The sequence below is a fragment of the Littorina saxatilis genome, linkage group LG4 (genome assembly GCF_037325665.1).
Source record: "Littorina saxatilis isolate snail1 linkage group LG4, US_GU_Lsax_2.0, whole genome shotgun sequence".
Lineage (NCBI taxonomy): Eukaryota > Metazoa > Mollusca > Gastropoda > Littorinimorpha > Littorinidae > Littorina > Littorina saxatilis.
In genome coordinates, this window is record NC_090248.1 from 12440509 (window position 1) to 12458343 (window position 17835).

The window sequence follows — 17835 nt, forward strand, 5'->3', positions numbered from 1 at the left end:
ATATATATATATATTCTACTAGTTTGACAAAACAGGTTCTACATACTATACTCTTATCAACGTGTTTTCTGCAGGTTCTGTTCTAATGCCTTTGACTAATAATACTGAGTACTAAACATCTTAATAGCTGGATTCGTGTATGATTTGAGCCTGACTATCCCAAGGGGAATTATCTTCATGGCAACGATGTCTCATATCGAAAGGCAGCTGTGGGCGTTCAGGATCTTTTAGTTTTAGTTTTACATCAATATTACACAAGTGACGTTTCAACATGCTTATGCTGAAGATCTATGCATAATCGCTTGTTGTGTTTAACCTTACAAGACTTGACTCAAGGTTTGGTTTTAATGTTTATCTATGTAATTTCCACCGATGGCACAGGCCACTGTGTTCAGGGTGGGGATGTGTCTGCAGGTGCCAGGTGGTCGAGTCTGTAACACATGTAAATTAGTTAAAGGAACATTGCAAAGTAAAATGCAGGTCAGTAAACCTGACCTGCAAACTCTGCAGTCCTGTCGAATTGAATAGTTGCAAATCCATGCAGAAATGATGACAAGATCAGTCATGAAGAAATAGCCATCCCAACACTAACAGCCCGCTGTTAATTCCAAATATGTTTTAAAATAATACGGTCATCCGTCGAAAGGAGACAACATAAAGTATCATTCTTTAGATAAGTAGATGACCCTTCGGTTCAAATTCATATAACTTAGCCTTATCTCCTGCCCTAAAAGTTCCCTTTAGGCCAAAAAAAAATTAGGTGTGGTTAAGGTAACATCTAGCCAAAAAAATAGGGCAGGAAGGTAGGCAATCACTTTTTTTTTTAAACTTTTTTTTCTTAATAGCAGAGCAACCAAGTGTGCAGCACTCGCAACCAAAGAAGATGCCGCCATTTTTGTCATGGCAAGCGTTTGTTGGGCCTTTTTTAGTAGAAGGAGTTATTTCCCTTGCATCGTCTGTCGTCTGCATGACGACTCGAGCGCTTTCGCTTTCATTGTGTTTTCTGCATTCGTTTTCTTGTTTTCATTTTTTTTGTTTTGACAAATGTAATAAAAAGTTATAGGGTCGGCCCCTAAAAATAGGGTAGGTCGGGTTACCGTAACCACACCTATTTTTTTTTAAGCCTTAGTAAAATTCGTCTTATAAGTTTTAGGGCAGTGTGACTGTGAGCATTTTCTGCTTCTTCTGTAAATCAGCAGCTGATATTTGATTCAATCCAGGTGAGATACATAAATAACATTTCAACTTTCAAGGCAAGGGTTCTGTAAAAATGAACATGATTTAGTAACTGATTAATTTTAATTGTTGTTATTTTCAGCCCATGGCGGATAGTGGATGATTGCGGTGGTGCCTTCTCCATGGGAGCAATTGGTGGGGCCTTCTTCCACTCCATCAAAGGATACAGAAATGCCCCCAGTGTAAGTGTTCAAATCTCACAACACTATACGTCAAAACACTTATAAATTATACACTTGCAGTTGTGTGCTGTGTGAGATGTCAAAAATATGTACATTCCCAATACCTTTGTATGGTTTTGTAAAAGCGACTACGCTTGCTTGTATTTTGAATCAGTAAATGAATAGGTTGCGAGAATTTATTTGAAGACTTTAAAGAGTAAAAGTGATGCAAAAGGAGATTTTTCAGGGTTTCGACATCAAGATCTGTAACATTGTAGTATTTTGTCTCTTATAGCATTATGGACAATGTCACATTGTCGGTTAGAGTACGTTTTGCTTTGAAACAGTAGGATGTGAGCATGAAGCATCATGGCGTGGTTTAAAGTGTCTCGCTGAGGGTGACACTTTAACCTTTGTGCTTGGGATTTTATTGTGCGTTTTCAGTGTCAGATCCTTTGATCTAAGATAGTCTCTGTTTTACATGACTTATACCTCAAATGAAGGAGGTAAAACTAACAGAAATGCTGTTGGCTAGTTACCTGAACAGCTCAGGTTTTCATTTTGATGATGTGATGTGATGTTTGCAGGGTCAGTACAGGCGCCTGATTGGCAGTATGATTGCAGTGAAGGAGAGGGCCCCTATTGTCGGAGGTCAGTGCGTGTATAACTGCTACACCGTAATTTAAATCTGAATCTGGTGCCTCTGATTTATATATGTTTTCTGGTGTGTATTTGAAGCAGTGAATATGACTGTAGGGAAAGTGACTGGGGCAGAAAGTAAAACAATGTAAATCAATGTGCTTGAAACTTGAAAGTGAAACAAAGTAGGGAAAGTGTCATGCCATGGCAGTGATATTGCAAGCGAGACAAAGGTTTGGTAGTGTTGCTATGTATTTATCACACATTGTGTATGATTGACTAAGGTTTGGTAGTGTTGCTATGTATTTATCACACATTGACAAGAGGAATAAGATTAGAAATGTAGGTTTGTTGGAATATGATGCAGTAAATTGTGTGGGACAGACATTTATTTACTTTATAATTAGGCTGTTCATATTCAATTTTATTTGTCAAACTCAATGTCACGAGACTGTGACGTTTGATTGTTTAAGCTACTGAGTACAATAAAAACAAAAAAATTAAGACTTCTAAAAAAAATTTTTTTAGAAAGTCCTTGTCTACATTTTTATACATAAATAGACATTTGATCATTAAAATGCTGAGTCTATTCCCTACACATATCAACAATACACCCCCCCTCCATCAAGAAGGACGAAGCAAGGGTAGCCGTTTGAAAATTCATTGTAGTATTCCAGCATAGTAGGATATCCCAATTGGGAAATGGCCGAGGGCAAAACTCCTCTCGAATACCGTGCATTTCGTTCGTTTAAACAAAATCGTGGACAGCGCTCCAATACCCAATGTCAAACTGTTGCTGTGATTGTGTGGGTTTGGCTGTCAGCATAGTGACATGAATTTGATTGGTCGATATTTTTAGGCAAAGCACATGTTCTCAGCAAACAGAAAACAAAATATTGGAAGTGTCCGAGACACTACCCAAAAGTAAAAACTTTATTTACATATATTTTCTTTTCTATAACTTTTTTCCCCATGGTTCTTTCATCATCTGACAAAACTTTTTATCGAAATCTAACCATAAGATTATGGGAAAAAAAGCAAAAATGTAGACGACCACCTTTAACATAAAATAAATTTATAAAGGTTATGAACATTAAATGGGAAAAAGCAAGTTCTTAAAGGGGGGGGGGGGGGGGGGTCTTAAAAAGGGGTTTCCACTGTACATTCATCATAATGATCATCTTTTACTTTTCTCAATATTGTATCATCTGTTCCTGTAACTGAGTCTTACTGACGTCTTTCCAGGTAACTTTGCTGTGTGGGGTGGTCTGTTCTCGGCTATCGACTGCTCGTTAGTGTACATCAGAAAGAAGGAGGACCCCTGGAACTCCATCACAAGTGGGGCTCTCACTGGTGCCATCTTGTCAGTCAGAAGTGAGTCTTATTTAATTTTTCATTGGCTTTATTTTGAGCAACCATTCTTAAATCTAAGCATGTTTTTGTTGCCTTTTTGGGGATGGATTGCAACATTGTTTGACTTGTTTTCACCTTTTCAGAGAGCGCCCGTGTGTTTCAACTTTTTGTTTGGATGTTTTTGGTTACATTGTTGAAGAGCGTTACCGTGCACAGGCCAGACTGTCATGTTTAAAAAAAAAAAACTTGACAGCTTTTATAAACAGTTCACAAGACAGTTGATGACAAAGGCATAGCAAATTCCTGATAGATGTGAAAGGTGTGATTGCTCGGTTAGTTTTGATGTTAAAGAAAACAAAACTCTCAGAGTTGACCTGATCATATGCTTCTCTTTTGAGAAAAAAAGACTGAATGGCAAAGAAATACTGCAGTTCAGTGACATTTCGGAATTATATTCCTGTCTAGATTAACATGAATTTTGAATTTTCAGATGGAGCCGGTGCAATGGTTGGATCTGCTATCATCGGTGAGTAGAACTGGAAGTTACATGTATATTCCCAGTTTTCTGTTCAACACACATGAAGGATGATCATGATATTATTTGTTGACAGACTTGGATAGTTTTGTAAGTGGCTTGTGGTAAGCAGCACTAGTGACTAGGAGTTGTTTCCCTTGACCCTTGAGGACTGTTATACCATTTGCCACCCCTTGGCAGCTTTTAGATTCTCACTCTCAGTGCTGAAGTGGGTAAGCCAGTGTGCATCCCTTTGCTTGCCCCTTCAGGATCAATTCATATATGTCAAGGGCTTTGGGTGATAGGTATTTAATTTATGTGCGAGGCAATTGCTACATATCCGTGAAAGGTGAATGTTCGCCTAATAGGCTTGAAGTTTGCTGGTCGATGTGAATGCGTTATATATTGTGTGTAAAAAATGTCTGTCTGTCTGTCTGTAAAAAATTCCATTTCAAACGGCAGAAATTAATATGTAAAGTGCGGAGAGCACAGTTGTGGTTCGCGCTATATAAGCTCCCCATAATAATAATAATAATAATATCCATAACTTCTTGTGTGAGCAGGAATTTTCTTTGGTCACAAGCTTTATAAAGAATGAGTATGCCATTTACATAATTATTATAAATGTTGATGGATGAATGATGATACATTGTAGACGGATGCATATTATTGATTAAAAGCCCCACAATGATGTGCTTGGCAAAAACAAAAAAAACAAAAATGAATATCCAGAAGCAATTGGAGTATATGACACTTCTTGAAACCAGGAATTAACAAATCGCGTAAGGCGAAATTACTACATTTAGTCAAGCTGTGGAACTCACAGAATGAAACTGAACGTAGTCCGCCGCTAGTGCAAAAGGCAGTGAAAGTGGCGAGCCTGTTTGGCGCGGCAGCGGTTGCGCTGTGCTTCATAGCACGCTTCACTGTACCTCTCTTCGTTTTAACTTTCTGAGCGTGTTTTTAATCGAAACATATCATATCTATATGTTTTTGGAATCAGGAACCGACAAGGAATAAGATGAAATAGTTTTTGAAACGATTTCGGAAATTCAATTTTGATCATAATTTTTATATTTTTAATTTTCAGAGCTTGTTTTTAATCCAAATATAACATATTTATATGTTTTTGGAATCAGAACATGATAAAGAATAAGATGAACGTAAATTTGGATCGTTTTATAAAAAAAATTATTTTTTTACAATTTTCAGATTTTTAATGACCAAAGTCATTAATTAATTTTTAAGCCACCAAACTGAAATGCAATACCGAAGTCCGGCCTTCGTCGAAGATTGCTTGGCCAAAATTTCAATCAATTTGATTGAAAAATGAGGGTGTGACAGTGCCGCCTCAACTTTACAAAAAGCCGGATATGACGTCATCAAAGACATTTATCGAAAAAAAGAAAAAAACGTCCGGGGATATCATTCCCAGGAACTCTCATGTCAAATTTCATAAAGATCGGTCCAGTAGTTTAGTCTGAAACGCTCTACACACACACACACACATGCACACACATACACCACACCCTCGTCTCGATCCCCCCCCTACGTTAAAACATTTAGTCAAAACTTGACTAAATGTAAAAAGAATTGTGCCACGGCGGGTGATGTTTAAAAAAGGAGAGGGGTGGGGGCTGTAGCCTTGGAGTTCATACAGTAGTTCTTTCTATTTCATGGCTCCCCACTGACCCTCTACCTAGTCAGGCTAGTGTCCTGGGACCCCAAATTATAATTGTTAGGGGGTCCTCAGCAGAATTTTTGAGGATCCTTAAAGCGGGAAGAATGTTGACAGTTCCTGTGAAACTTTCACAAAAGTGTTATTTGTCATATCAGTTTGATCTACTCTGTAAATTTGCGTCTGTAGAGATCTGGCAGGTCTTTTCCTCATCTTCAAAATACATCCAAGTGTACGTTCTTGTCTATTCTGTAAGGAAACTAGCAGACCATTACATCAGTACCAACGGTAGGCATGTATGAAAAAAATTATGTTTTCCTGGGACTCGCGCTTTTTAACTTTAGTGCGTCATTGGACCCCCTTCGTTTCTAGTGCATTTGTTTGTGCCTCTAGTGTGTATGGAATGTAGGGAGACCATTTTGGGAGCCCTGTATTTGCAGTGAACCAGCACAGACGGAGAAAGTTTATTCTGTATGTGCAGGTGGTGTTCTTCTGGCCTTGATAGAGGGAATGGGCATCATGTTCACAAGGTTCACCGCAGAGCAGTTCAATCCAGGTATACATATAGCTTGACTGCACAGTTCTACCTCTACCTATCCTTATTCTTTTACCTTCATCCTGTCTTCTTTCTTTTTCTGTTCACTTTTGATTACTTGGGGGGGGGGGGGGGGCATGACTTTTTACAACCTGATAAAGATGGTTATTATTTTTCTTTTTAACTGTTCTCCTCTTGTCGTCTGAAGATCTTTTCCTCCGTGAATTTACATAATACTGATGCTGGCTTTAATGATGTGTTCAAATAGTTCTTTGCTGTTACCAGCAAAGGTTTCTGTGTTTCATGTGGGTTTCTTTGAGAAGTAAATACACAAACGAACCAACATTATAAAAAGAAGTCATATTAATTACACAGCATGGTAATTGCTTCTGACCGTCTTTTATTTGTGTTCCAGCCAACCGCATGGCAGAAGATCCATCTCAACAGCCCCCTTCACAGAACTCCTCATTCTTCGCCAACCAACCCACGCAGTATCAATGACGTGAGGATTCTAGGCCGCATGGAGAATGAACTCGGTAGTTACCTTGCATAGAAAAGAAAAAAATATGGTCTGTGAGCCGAGTTAATCTGTGTTAGTGTAAGTGATGTGTAAAGGACACCTGCAGTGAATGGTGATTAACAACGGACAGTGGCGAAACAGCTTCTTCTGAGATGGTGGAATTTCAAGTTATATGTTTTTTCAGGTTTTCAACTGCTACTTGAGAGAAGTATGAACTTCAAATTTCAGCCAAGATGATATGTATAACTGCTGTTGGAGAGACTCTTAAAACATAGTCTGAGGGGATATTTTAGGTTCACTTCTCTGTTTTCTCTCATTTCTTTCGACCTGAATTTTGTTTTATCTGTTTATGTAGCAGGGTGTGTCCTTTTCACACGATCTGCAGGCATCCCCCTTCTGATTTCAAGTCAGAAGCTGTTTTTAATATCAGTAATTTTTGAAATATTGGATATTCACATGTTTTCATGCTAGATTATCCATTTACTATTTGAAATTACTTCTAAGCTACTAAGCTTGTTTTTATATTTAGTCAAGTTTTGACTAAATATTTTAACATCGAGGGGGAATCGAAACGAGGGTCGTGGTGTATGTGCGTGTGTGTGTGTGTGTGTGTGTGTGTGTGTGTGTCTGTGTGTGTGTGTGTGTGTGTGTGTGTAGAGCGATTCAGACTAAACTACTGGACCGATCTTTATGAAATTTGACATGAGAGTTCCTGGGTATGAAATCCCCGAACGTTTTTTTCATTTTTTTGATAAATGTCTTTGATGACGTCATATCCGGCTTTTCGTGAAAGTTGAGGCGGCACTGTCACGCCCTCATTTTTCAACCAAATTGGTTGAAATTTTGGTCAAGTAATCTTCGACGAAGCCCGGGGTTCGGTATTGCATTTCAGCTTGGTGGCTTAAAAATTAATTAATGACTTTGGTCATTAAAAATCGGAAAATTGTAAAAAAAAATAAAAATGTATAAAACGATCCAAATTTACGTTTATCTTATTCTCCATCATTTGCTGATTCCAAAAACATATAAATATGTTATATTCGGATTAAAAACAAGCTCTGAAAATTAAATATATAAAAATTATTATCAAAATTAAATTGTCCAAATCAATTTAAAAACACTTTCATCTTATTCCTTGTCGGTTCCTGATTCCAAAAACATATAGATATGATATGTTTGGATTAAAAACACGCTCAGAAAGTTAAAACAAAGAGAGGTACAGAAAAGCGTGCTATCCTTCTTAGCGCAACTACTACCCCGCTCTTCTTGTCAATTTCACTGCCTTTGCCATGAGCGGTGGCCTGACGATGCTACGAGTAAAATGGCATTGCGTTCAGTTTCATTCTGTGAGTTCGACAGCTACTTGACTAAATATTGTATTTTCGCCTTACGCGACTTGTTATTTTATTTATTACATTAGATCCATATTAAGTTAGCACATTATTCAAAATAAATTCTGTGTGCAGTTTGTAATAAGATTGTTGTCGAAAAAATTTATCCTTTTTTTATTTTGTTTGCAATTTCTCTCCCTTGACATAAGATTTGTTGTTGGGTTTCAGTCTCAAGTGAGCATGTTTATGAGCACATCAGGTTGTATGTTTGGGCCTGTAAATATTACATGTGTGTGTGAAAAAAAGAACAATCGATAGGGGAGAGTGTGTGTGTGTGTGTGAGGAAAAGAACCGAATCATTTTGAAATTGGATGCATGGATATGTGTAATTGCGCGAGTCAGCTTTATATGTATGTTATAAGTGGTTGGTAAGTACCAATGACACAGATAACGTGATCTGAGTGCACCTGGCTTTGAGTGAAAGAAGCATGTGCATTCCTCTGTGGATTTTGATTTGACTTTATTTATCTAAGTGTCTTTCGAACACGCTGAATGCACACTGAGCTGAATAAAGCGGGTTGAACTGTACTCTACTCTTGTTTCGTTCTGAAAGCTGTGGCTGTGTGAATATTCATTCCATTGTGATGGTTGTGGTTGGTTGTTATGGGTATGTAAACTGTCAGAAGAATCTCTCTCTCTCTCTCTCTCTCTCTCTCTCTCTCTCTCTCTCTCTCTCTTCAAATTGTGACACTGTGTATACCTCTACTTGCACCAATGAACCAATTTAGCTGCTAAATAGGCACATATTTCCTGCCAGGATGCTATCACACATTATGAACGGTCGGCAAACAGCCCATTCTCTGTTCCGTTAAGTGACAAGAAAACAACAGATAGATAGATAGATAATTACATTGTAAAAAAAAAAAACCCACCAAGATAGTCAAAATGAACTAACCAGATACCAACACACACATGAAAGTATTTTTTTCATGATTACTTACTTTTCTTCATGTGCGTGTTTGTATGTGGTGAGTACATTTTCATTTTTTATATTGTTCCAGTTCTCACCTGCAGTCTCTTGATCCATACATAAAAAGGAGGAAACAGTGTTTCTTGTAAATAACAAATCAACAGAGAAATAGGAGAGATCAAAACAGCAGCTAACCAATGCCGAATGGAGCGGTTAAAAAAACATCTGATAGTTCGGTTGCAGATTTCAGCTTTAAACCCGTTCCAAATCGATTCAAAAGTCATCAGTTGGTCGCTGGTTCGCTGGTATTACCGTTATAGCCTACATGTAGCATCATTCTGCGGGAACAATTTTCAGCTTCGATTAAAATTTTTAAAAAAAGGCTGCATTTGAGACTTTGGCCTTTTCCTTTTGTTAGAGAGTAAACACTGATGTGGAATCTGGCCAATGTTTACACCTAATACGCGTCCCCACAGTGACAGGAGGGCCTGCAATGGGCGTCGTTCAGCGTACCACATACGCGTGGATGGTCATACTTTAGCACTGATTTATGATACCAAAATACCACGAAGCAGCCAAACTGCACCTTACAAACGTTTTTCTCTCTTTAAATTAACCAAATTTTTCTTCTCCGTTCGATTTATTAGTACAGTGATAACATATGCGTGATCGAGAATGATAAAAGTGACTGGGTAGAATTCGACCGCGTTTACCCGTAATGTGCGACCCCGCAACGGGGTAACCTACAATAGGCGTCTCCCGTAATTAATAGGCGTGCACTGCACACATTGGAGGCCACTTTGTAGCACTGATTCATAACATCAAAATACTAGTTACCTTGATGCGCCTTACAATTTTTTTCTTGCTTTAATATTATTTTAATATTATAGCTTTTAATTCTGCAGCCCGGCTTGTCTGCAAAGCCCCTCGGTCTCAGTCCTGTACCCCCTTGCTTAAGAAACTTCATTGGCTCCCTGTGGAGCTGAGAATCCAATACAAGTGCTGCTGTATCTGCTACATCATATCTGGCTCAGCCCCATCCTACCTGTCTGACCTGTTCACACTCTACACACCCTCACGATCCCTCCGCTCCTCTGTAGACACTAGAATGTTCCGTCTATCTTCTTTCAGTCGCAAACAGCACGGCCAGAGAGCCTTCTCCCACTCTGCAGCCGTTGCGTGGAACTCTCTCCCTTACTCAATCGGACACTGCCAAACTTTTTGTTCCTTCAAATCAAACCTTAAAACACACTTCGATTCTTCACACAGTAATTTAATTAATTTTTGTTTCAATATGGTGCATTTTTGATCAGATATTTGAATGTTTGAATGTTTTGCCTGTGTTAGTATGCTTGCAGCTTGTATTGATGCACAGTGTTTCGTTGTTCACTTGTGTGCTGAATGCTGCTGCACATGCTTTTTCGCTTCGCTTTGTATACATGTATATGTATATTTTTCATTGTAAAGCGCTTAGTGAACGTCAAGCGCTCTATAAATCTCCCATATTATTATTATTATTATTCAAATTTATCATCTCCGTTCGTTTTAATCATAAAGTGATCGTCAAAACCAAGCCGTGTTCACCCGTTACGCATGGTAGGCATTCAACGTCTCCCATTGGGGGTGTATCCCCCATAATAGGGTCGCTCATTACGGGTGGAAAGTCAATGGTCGAATTCGATCCCATCTTATCAGAGGGTAAATATCGATTTCTTCATCTGCGGTACTCCATCCTGTTCAGTGGCTGCGGCCAAGCCCTCAGCTCTCTCAAAACACTCCCTTGGGTTTCACTGATGCGCATAATATGGTCTTGATGTTTCGTGAACGTTGCACCAACACAGCATCACGCTCAGCTCCAACCTGTTCTTCTTTTGCTCACTAATTGGAGCAAATATCGAACTTAGCGTTGATTTTGGCACAAGTCATCCAAGTGCTACGACAGGACTCGAGTGTCAGCAGCACGTCAGTTCTACTGATCCACCTTGTTGACGCGTCACTCCCGTTTTCGTGACACGAGCTAGATTGTTTAAACTGAACTGCTGATTGATTGGTGTATTGACTTTTCTTTTCCTTTGAACCCGGGAAGATCATTCACAGAGAACCGATTCGTCTTTTGTGTGTGCTCTGTTTTTAAACTAGGTCCAACTTTTAAACCCAGTAACTTATTTGCATTGAAAGCATAGCATACCCAGGGTTGAAATAAAAGAATGGGGATTTATCCAAACGTGTCATTTTAATTTCCATCCCTGAATTGCGAAAAACTATTCGGTGGCAAACATGCATTAGACAATTGCAACATTCACGACTGCATGCTCACGTGCCGTCTGTAATCCATGTACGGTTGGCCTAGTGGTAAGGCGTCCGCCCCGTGATCGGGAGGTCGTGGGTTTGAACCCCGGCCGGGTCATACCTGAGACTTTAAAATTGGCAATCTAGTGGCAGCTCCGCCTGGCGTCTGGCATTATGGGGTTAGTGCTAGGACTGGTTGGTCCGGTGTCAGAATAATGTGACTGGGTGAGACATGAAGCCTGTGCTGCGACTTCTGTCTTGTGTGTGGCGCACGTTAAAATGTCAAAGCAGCACCGCCCTGATATGGCCCTTCGTGGTCGGCTGGGCGTTAAACAAACAAACAAACAAACAAACAAAATAAAATAGATTGAATTCAATTTAAATCTTGCTGGACCCGGTTGTGTCTTTCCTTTTGGCATTATGATCTGCACAAGTTTCAAAGCAATCCACATATAGTCATTTCTGAAACACGGCGCTTTTTGTCATACCCCTCAGAACTAACGCAAAAACCTCCCGTTTTCTACCGCCCACGCGATACTGGCCATCATGAGACACCTGCATCTGTAGAACTGACATACGAAGAACTACGCAAGATGACCAACCTGTTCTGAATAGGTTATTGATATGACTTTCTCCTCGCAAGTAAAAGTTGCCAAGCTGTGCTTATCATCCTGAATTTTCGTCGATTTTTTAATTGATACCTTACGTTTTTGTCAGGTCGAGTCAGGGGTACCTTTGTTTAAGCGCGGGTCACGTGGCCCCAGTAAATGAAATCTTGTATCCAAAAATTGAGCCAACAGATAGCAGGTGAAGTGCCTTTTAATGGCACAAACAATTGACAGGACACGGAAATTAATGTTTTAATTAGAGTACAACATTTATTGCAATTATTTTCTTGCTGCTAAGTTTATATAAAGACATAAAAAAACCTGCTGAAAGTTCATGTGTCAGATGTTGTGTTGGAGATGTTGCCCTTGATGCACAATACGCCTTGATATACACTGACACTTATACATTGAATTGTGGTTCTAATAGTGTATGCAATACTGAAAAGTTATAAACAATAGAAGATAAAAAATTAAAAAAAGACCTTAGGCTGGAGTCTATTCCTTGTAAAAGTGATAAAACTTTTTCAAAACAGAAGTGTTCTTTAAGTTCAAGGAGTGCTGAGACCAGACATTACAAATCAAATAGGGCTTGACGTATTCATTTCTTAGATAACGACTGAAACTTGAGTGTGGGGTATCTGTCTTTTTCACCAAACCACTACTGATGAAAATTCTCAGATTCTATTTAAGATTTGTAAAAAAAATCAACAATCGAATGTTCACATCTGAAAATATGATAGAGGCAAAATATGAAAGACAAAGAACAGTTATTTTGCTGGTAAATTATAAAAAGCGACGTTAAACTTTGTACCAACTTTTGAAAATAAATGTCAAGCATTAAATACAAACTAACATGGAATTCAACGTGTAAAAGTGATAAAATTGTTCTAAAACTTTGTCACATCTCAGGTTAGGTATACCCTTTAACCACAGTAAAAATTGAATACCCCTTAACTTGCTAAAGTTTGAACCGTGGTGCTTCTACTACCCCTAGCCCTACACATGTGGACAGAAAACATGCTCCTAGTCTGCGCCTGAGAAAAAGTAATTAAAATAAACATGACATTTTATTTAAAGATAATGTGTATGAAAGTTCAAGGATTGCTAAAGAGAGAAATCAAAAGAATAGGAAGCTTTAAGCCCGTATTTATAGGATAATGAAACTTGAGTATATGGGGTATCAGACTTTTGTACAAGAATCACCACTGAATACATTTGCAAAGACAAAAATATTTGATTTTCAAGCTTAAATACCTGGTTTCAATCAGTTCTTTATCAATGCTGACTATCTTTTTAAATTGAGACACGTAAAATGGGTGAAAGACCTATTTCAAATCTACTTCTCATTCTAAGGGGTAGACTGTGACTCCGCCTTTAGCAGAGACATCTGGTTTCCTCCCCGTTTCCAGGTGGACCGGCTGAGCCGTCATCTGTTTTTCTTCTGTTTACATTTAAGGCTGGAGAACACACCTGAGGCCATATTTCAAAGTGGTTAGGCAGTTTTAAAGGTTTGTTTTTATGTTAGTTCAGTGTTTTGTTTATCAGGAAAAAACAAAATGAATAGAGCTTGTCGCGCAAAATTTTGAGATAGCGACTGAAGTTTGAGCATAGGTATGAGATTTTTTCACGCAAACCCTACTGAAGAAATTGTGATATTGTATTGTGAATATGTTAACAAAAAAACAATCGGATGATCAGAAACTGAAGAAGAGAAATAGGGAAGCAAAATAGAACATCAAACATAGTGATTTTACAGGTGAATTTGGAAAAAAAACCTTATGTATCCATTTTTAAAGCCCAATTTGAAGCATGGAACACAGTCAAACATAAATTAAAAGTGTTAAAGTGGTTACAGTGTTCAGAAATAGTGTTAAATAACAAGTTGAGTTATCCCTCTTCACAAATTTTAAGAGAAATACACCTCTTGTCGCGCAAAATTTTGAACTGTGATGCTTTTACTACCCCCACCCCCTACTCATTTTTCAGAAAAGAGTGCATATTATCTTCCAAATAGACAAGCAAGGTAGTCAGATGATCAAAACTTCTGAACAAAAATAGGGAAGCAAAATAGAACATGCAACATAGTGATTTAACTGGTGAATTCAGAAAAAACACACTTTTTTACTCATTTTATTAGCTGAATTTAAAGCTTGGAAGACAGAAATAAATAGATTAAAAGTGCAAAACTGGTTACAGTGTTCAGAAATAGTGTTAGATACCAAGTTGAGTTATCGCTCTTCATCACAGTTAAAAGAAACGCACCTCTTGTCGCGCAAAATCTTGAACTGTGATGCTTTTACTACCCCTACCCCCTACCCATTCTTCAGAAAAGAGTGCATATTATCTTCCAAATAGAAAGGCAAGGTAATCAGATGATCAAAAACTTCAGAACAGAAATAGGGAAGCAAAAAAGAACACCCAACAGAGTGATTTAACTGTTGAATTCAGAAAAAACACACTGTTTTACTCATTTTATAAGCTGAATTTAAAGCTTGGATGACAGAAAAAAATAAATTAAAAGTGCTAAAGTGGTTACAGTGTTCAGAAATAGTGTTAGATACCAAGTTGAGTTATCCCTCTTCATCACAGTTAAAAGAAACGCACCTCTTGTCACGCAAAATCTTGAACTGTGATGCCTTTACTACCCCTACCCCCTACCCATTCCTCAGAAAAGAGTGCATATTATCTTCCAAATAGAAAGGCAAGGTAATCAGATGATCAAAAACTTCAGAACAGAAATAGGGAAGCAAAAAAGAACACCCAACAGAGTTATTTAACTGTTGAATTCAGAAAAAACACACTTGTTTACTCATTTTGTAAGCTGAATTCAAAACTTGGATGACAGAAAAAAATAAATTAAAAGTGCTAAAGTGGTTACAGTGTTCAGAAATAGTGTTAGATACCAAGTTTAGTTATCCCTCTTCATCACAGTTAAAAGAAACACACCTCTTGTCGCGCAAAATCTTGAACTGTGATGCTTTTACTTCCCCCATCCCCTACCCATTTTTCAGAAAAGAGTGCATATTGTCTTCCAAATAGAAAAGCAAGGTATTCAGATGATCAAAAACTTCAGAACAGAAATAGGGAAGCAAAATAGAACATCCAACATAGTAATTTAACTGTTGAATTTAGAAAAAAACACTTTTTTACTCATTTTATTAGCTGAATTTAAAGCTTGGAAGACAAAAAATAAATTAAAAGTGCTAAAGTGGTTAGTGTTCAGAAATAGTGTTAGATACCAAGTTCAGTTATCCCTCTTCATCACAGTTAAAAGAAACACACCTCTTGTCACGCAAAATCTTGAACTTTGATGCTTTTACTACCCCCACCCCCTACCTATTTTTCAGAAAAGAGTGCATATTATCTTACAAATAGGAAAGCAAGGTAATCAGATGATCAAAAACTTAAGATAAAAAGGGAAGCAAAATAGAATATCCAACATAGTGATTTAACTGTTGAATTAAAAAAACACCTTTTTTTCTCATTTTTTGAAGCTGAATTAGAAGTTTGGAATTCCTCCGAAAGCGGCGTATGGCTGCCTAAATGGCGGGGTAAAAACGGTCATACATGTAAAAGTCCACTCGTGCTAAAAACATGAGTGAACGTGGGAGTCTAAAACAAACAGACTAGGATTTAGCGCACCCATTTTAAGAAAAAGTTAACATAATAATTGATATATATATAATATATATATCAGACTTTTTTTATGCAATTACTACTGAAGATTCCAGACCAGGTAAAACAATCATTTTACATTCTTTGTCACATTTTTTACTTTTTTTTTAATAAATTTATCTATAGCGAGTCTTGTCTCTTTGTGTCATTTAGTTATTTTGAAGAATTCTATCCTGGCAAAAAATTTTAAAAATCCCTACCTACCTACCCTATTTTGTTTACCCATGTTATTAGAAACAGACAATTTATTTTTTATTGGCCTAAAGATCTTGAAACATTTGTTTTAATAGAGAAATAACAAGTACAGCCCTTAGCTGTGTCACTCGAATTTCTTTGTCAGGCTGAAACTTAGCTGTTGCGTTGAAGTCTGCTGTGTGTGTCTGGGTCCAAAGCAACTTTCACATTCTCATCTACACATTCTCATCTACACACTCACGTTACTCACACTATTATACAATTCTACCCACAGAGGCGTTCGGGGATGGGGGTCTCGCACTCGGGCGAATCACACCACAAAATACAAAGTATAACGTACACAGATTTTTCTATTGAACCAAAAGGCAAATTAAATCATGAATAAATCAATCAAGCAAAACTTCCACACAATGACACATTCACTCTCGGTTCACACTGCGCTCTGGGCATGCACACTTGGCAGCACGTATACGTTCCGACGCCGTTTGTCTTCCTGCAAGTCCAGCACAGGCACACGATTGTCCAAGAATCACAATAATCCTCGTGAATGTCACAGCAGGCATAGTAAGGTTACGTAGAAAAGTCCAAAAGGGTGCGTTAATGGTGGTAATCCGGCACACACACACACACACACACACACACTGACACTGACACACACACACACACACTCCGGTTTGGTAAGTTACCTGATAAATAATGTAGCCTGTAGATTTAACGGGGAGACTGATCAGACAGGAAGAGTAATACTTTCACATTTCCGATGTTCAGCGATAAACTTGTTTTCTTCGAGAGTTCGATCTTCGTGCGATTCTGGCGCGTTGTCACCAAGAACGTTAAAAAAACACAGGATATCATCATGATGCCTCTCTACAAATAAGTCAGTCAGTATTAACCTCCTCAACACAATCCTCATCTTGTCCCATAGTGATTTCTGCCGCCAAAGAACATGTGGTTCTCAACTCAAAAGACCGATTTGTCGTCTTCCGGCATTGCGAAATTCAGATCTACCCCAACTTCGTGCATTGATCTGAGCAATAAAATGTAGATGCGATAATCTGCAAACATCTCTTCAACACAATCTGCATCTTGTCCCATCGTGATTTCTGTCGGCAAAGAACATGTGGTTCTCAACTCACCGTGAAGACCAATTTGTCATCTTCCAGTGTGAAATTCTGATCTGCCCCAAGTACGTGCAATAAAATGTAGAAGCGATAATCTGAAAAAAAATCTGTTCGCGTGAACGCTGCCACGTTGTCATCAGTCCAATGTCTTTTATCCAGAGCAGGGACGAACACACTTTTTCATCAGCAGTTTGTTATGTTTATCCGCAGACTGCTTTCCATTACTTGTCTGTTTTAGATTGACTCGTGTGGTTCTTCAGCCAGGCAAGAAGTGCTTGTTTACAGTGACACGTTCTCACGCACGACATGTCGTAAATGCAAGTTCTAACGATTGTTTTTTATTGCACTGATAGAGAATGTCGATAGTTGTAAACTTCTGACATTTCCTAAAGTTTATTTCATTATTTTGCATACGGATATGGCTAATAAGTGGATAATCTGTTACGACACGAAACGCGTTCTAAATCCGGGAAGGGAGGCTACTCCAGCGTACTTTCAGGTGTGTTCTCAGGAATCAATCAGGAATCAGGAATTTTACGCCGCTTGGAACCTTTTTAGGTTATTTGCGCGACGGGGGGTGAGAGCGCACCGCCTATACGTTAAAAACAAACTAAGGACCTATCAATTTCTGTGTGTCCTCATAAAAACATCTAACATGTTACTTCAAGTAACCCCTAGTTTAGGACACCCCATAACCTATACAATTTCCTATCATTGTTTGGGTGTTTGAGGAGCTGGGGGGTAACGAGGGACGTAAAGCACCCAACATACACGCCGACCCCAGTCCTCTTATTTTAGCTTCCCTAATTTAAAATGTTTAAAAGCTGGTTTAAAAGTGATTCTCTAGATTTTAGAGCAGAGGGCCGCTTGTGGCACCTCTGCTTATTGCTGTTGAGAAAGCAGCAACAGATTTTGCCTGGACCACCTGCTCGTCTAGTGCATTCCACTCAGCCACCGTCTGCACGAAAAAGGAGCGTCGATACTGCTCTGTGCTGGCGTCTGGAATGATG

The 17835-nt window shown here is 38.5% G+C and overlaps 1 protein-coding gene across 1 annotated transcript; it reads left to right on the plus strand.

Annotated features, from left to right (window-relative positions):
• The first annotated feature begins 1263 nt into the window (after positions 1-1263).
• Positions 1264-6988, plus strand: LOC138963973 (mitochondrial import inner membrane translocase subunit Tim17-A-like). The gene is made up of 6 exons (XM_070335833.1): positions 1264-1418; positions 1985-2048; positions 3282-3410; positions 3880-3915; positions 6063-6137; positions 6532-6988. Exons 1-6 carry the CDS (start codon positions 1359-1361, stop codon positions 6615-6617), a joined length of 450 nt encoding a protein of 149 aa, XP_070191934.1. The 5' UTR covers positions 1264-1358; the 3' UTR covers positions 6618-6988.
• Positions 6989-17835: the final 10847 nt, after the last annotated feature.

Excerpts from the sequence above, each read along its gene's own strand:
- LOC138963973 (XM_070335833.1), top strand. The coding sequence starts at position 1,359 with ATGGGAGCAATTGGTGGGGCCTTCTTCCACTCCATCAAAGGATACAGA. Across the intron at positions 1,419-1,984 it reads GATACAGAAATGCCCCCAGT|GGTCAGTACAGGCGCCTGAT; the intron begins GTAAGTGTTCAA and ends TGATGTTTGCAG. Across the intron at positions 6,138-6,531 it reads CGCAGAGCAGTTCAATCCAG|CCAACCGCATGGCAGAAGAT; the intron begins GTATACATATAG and ends TTTGTGTTCCAG.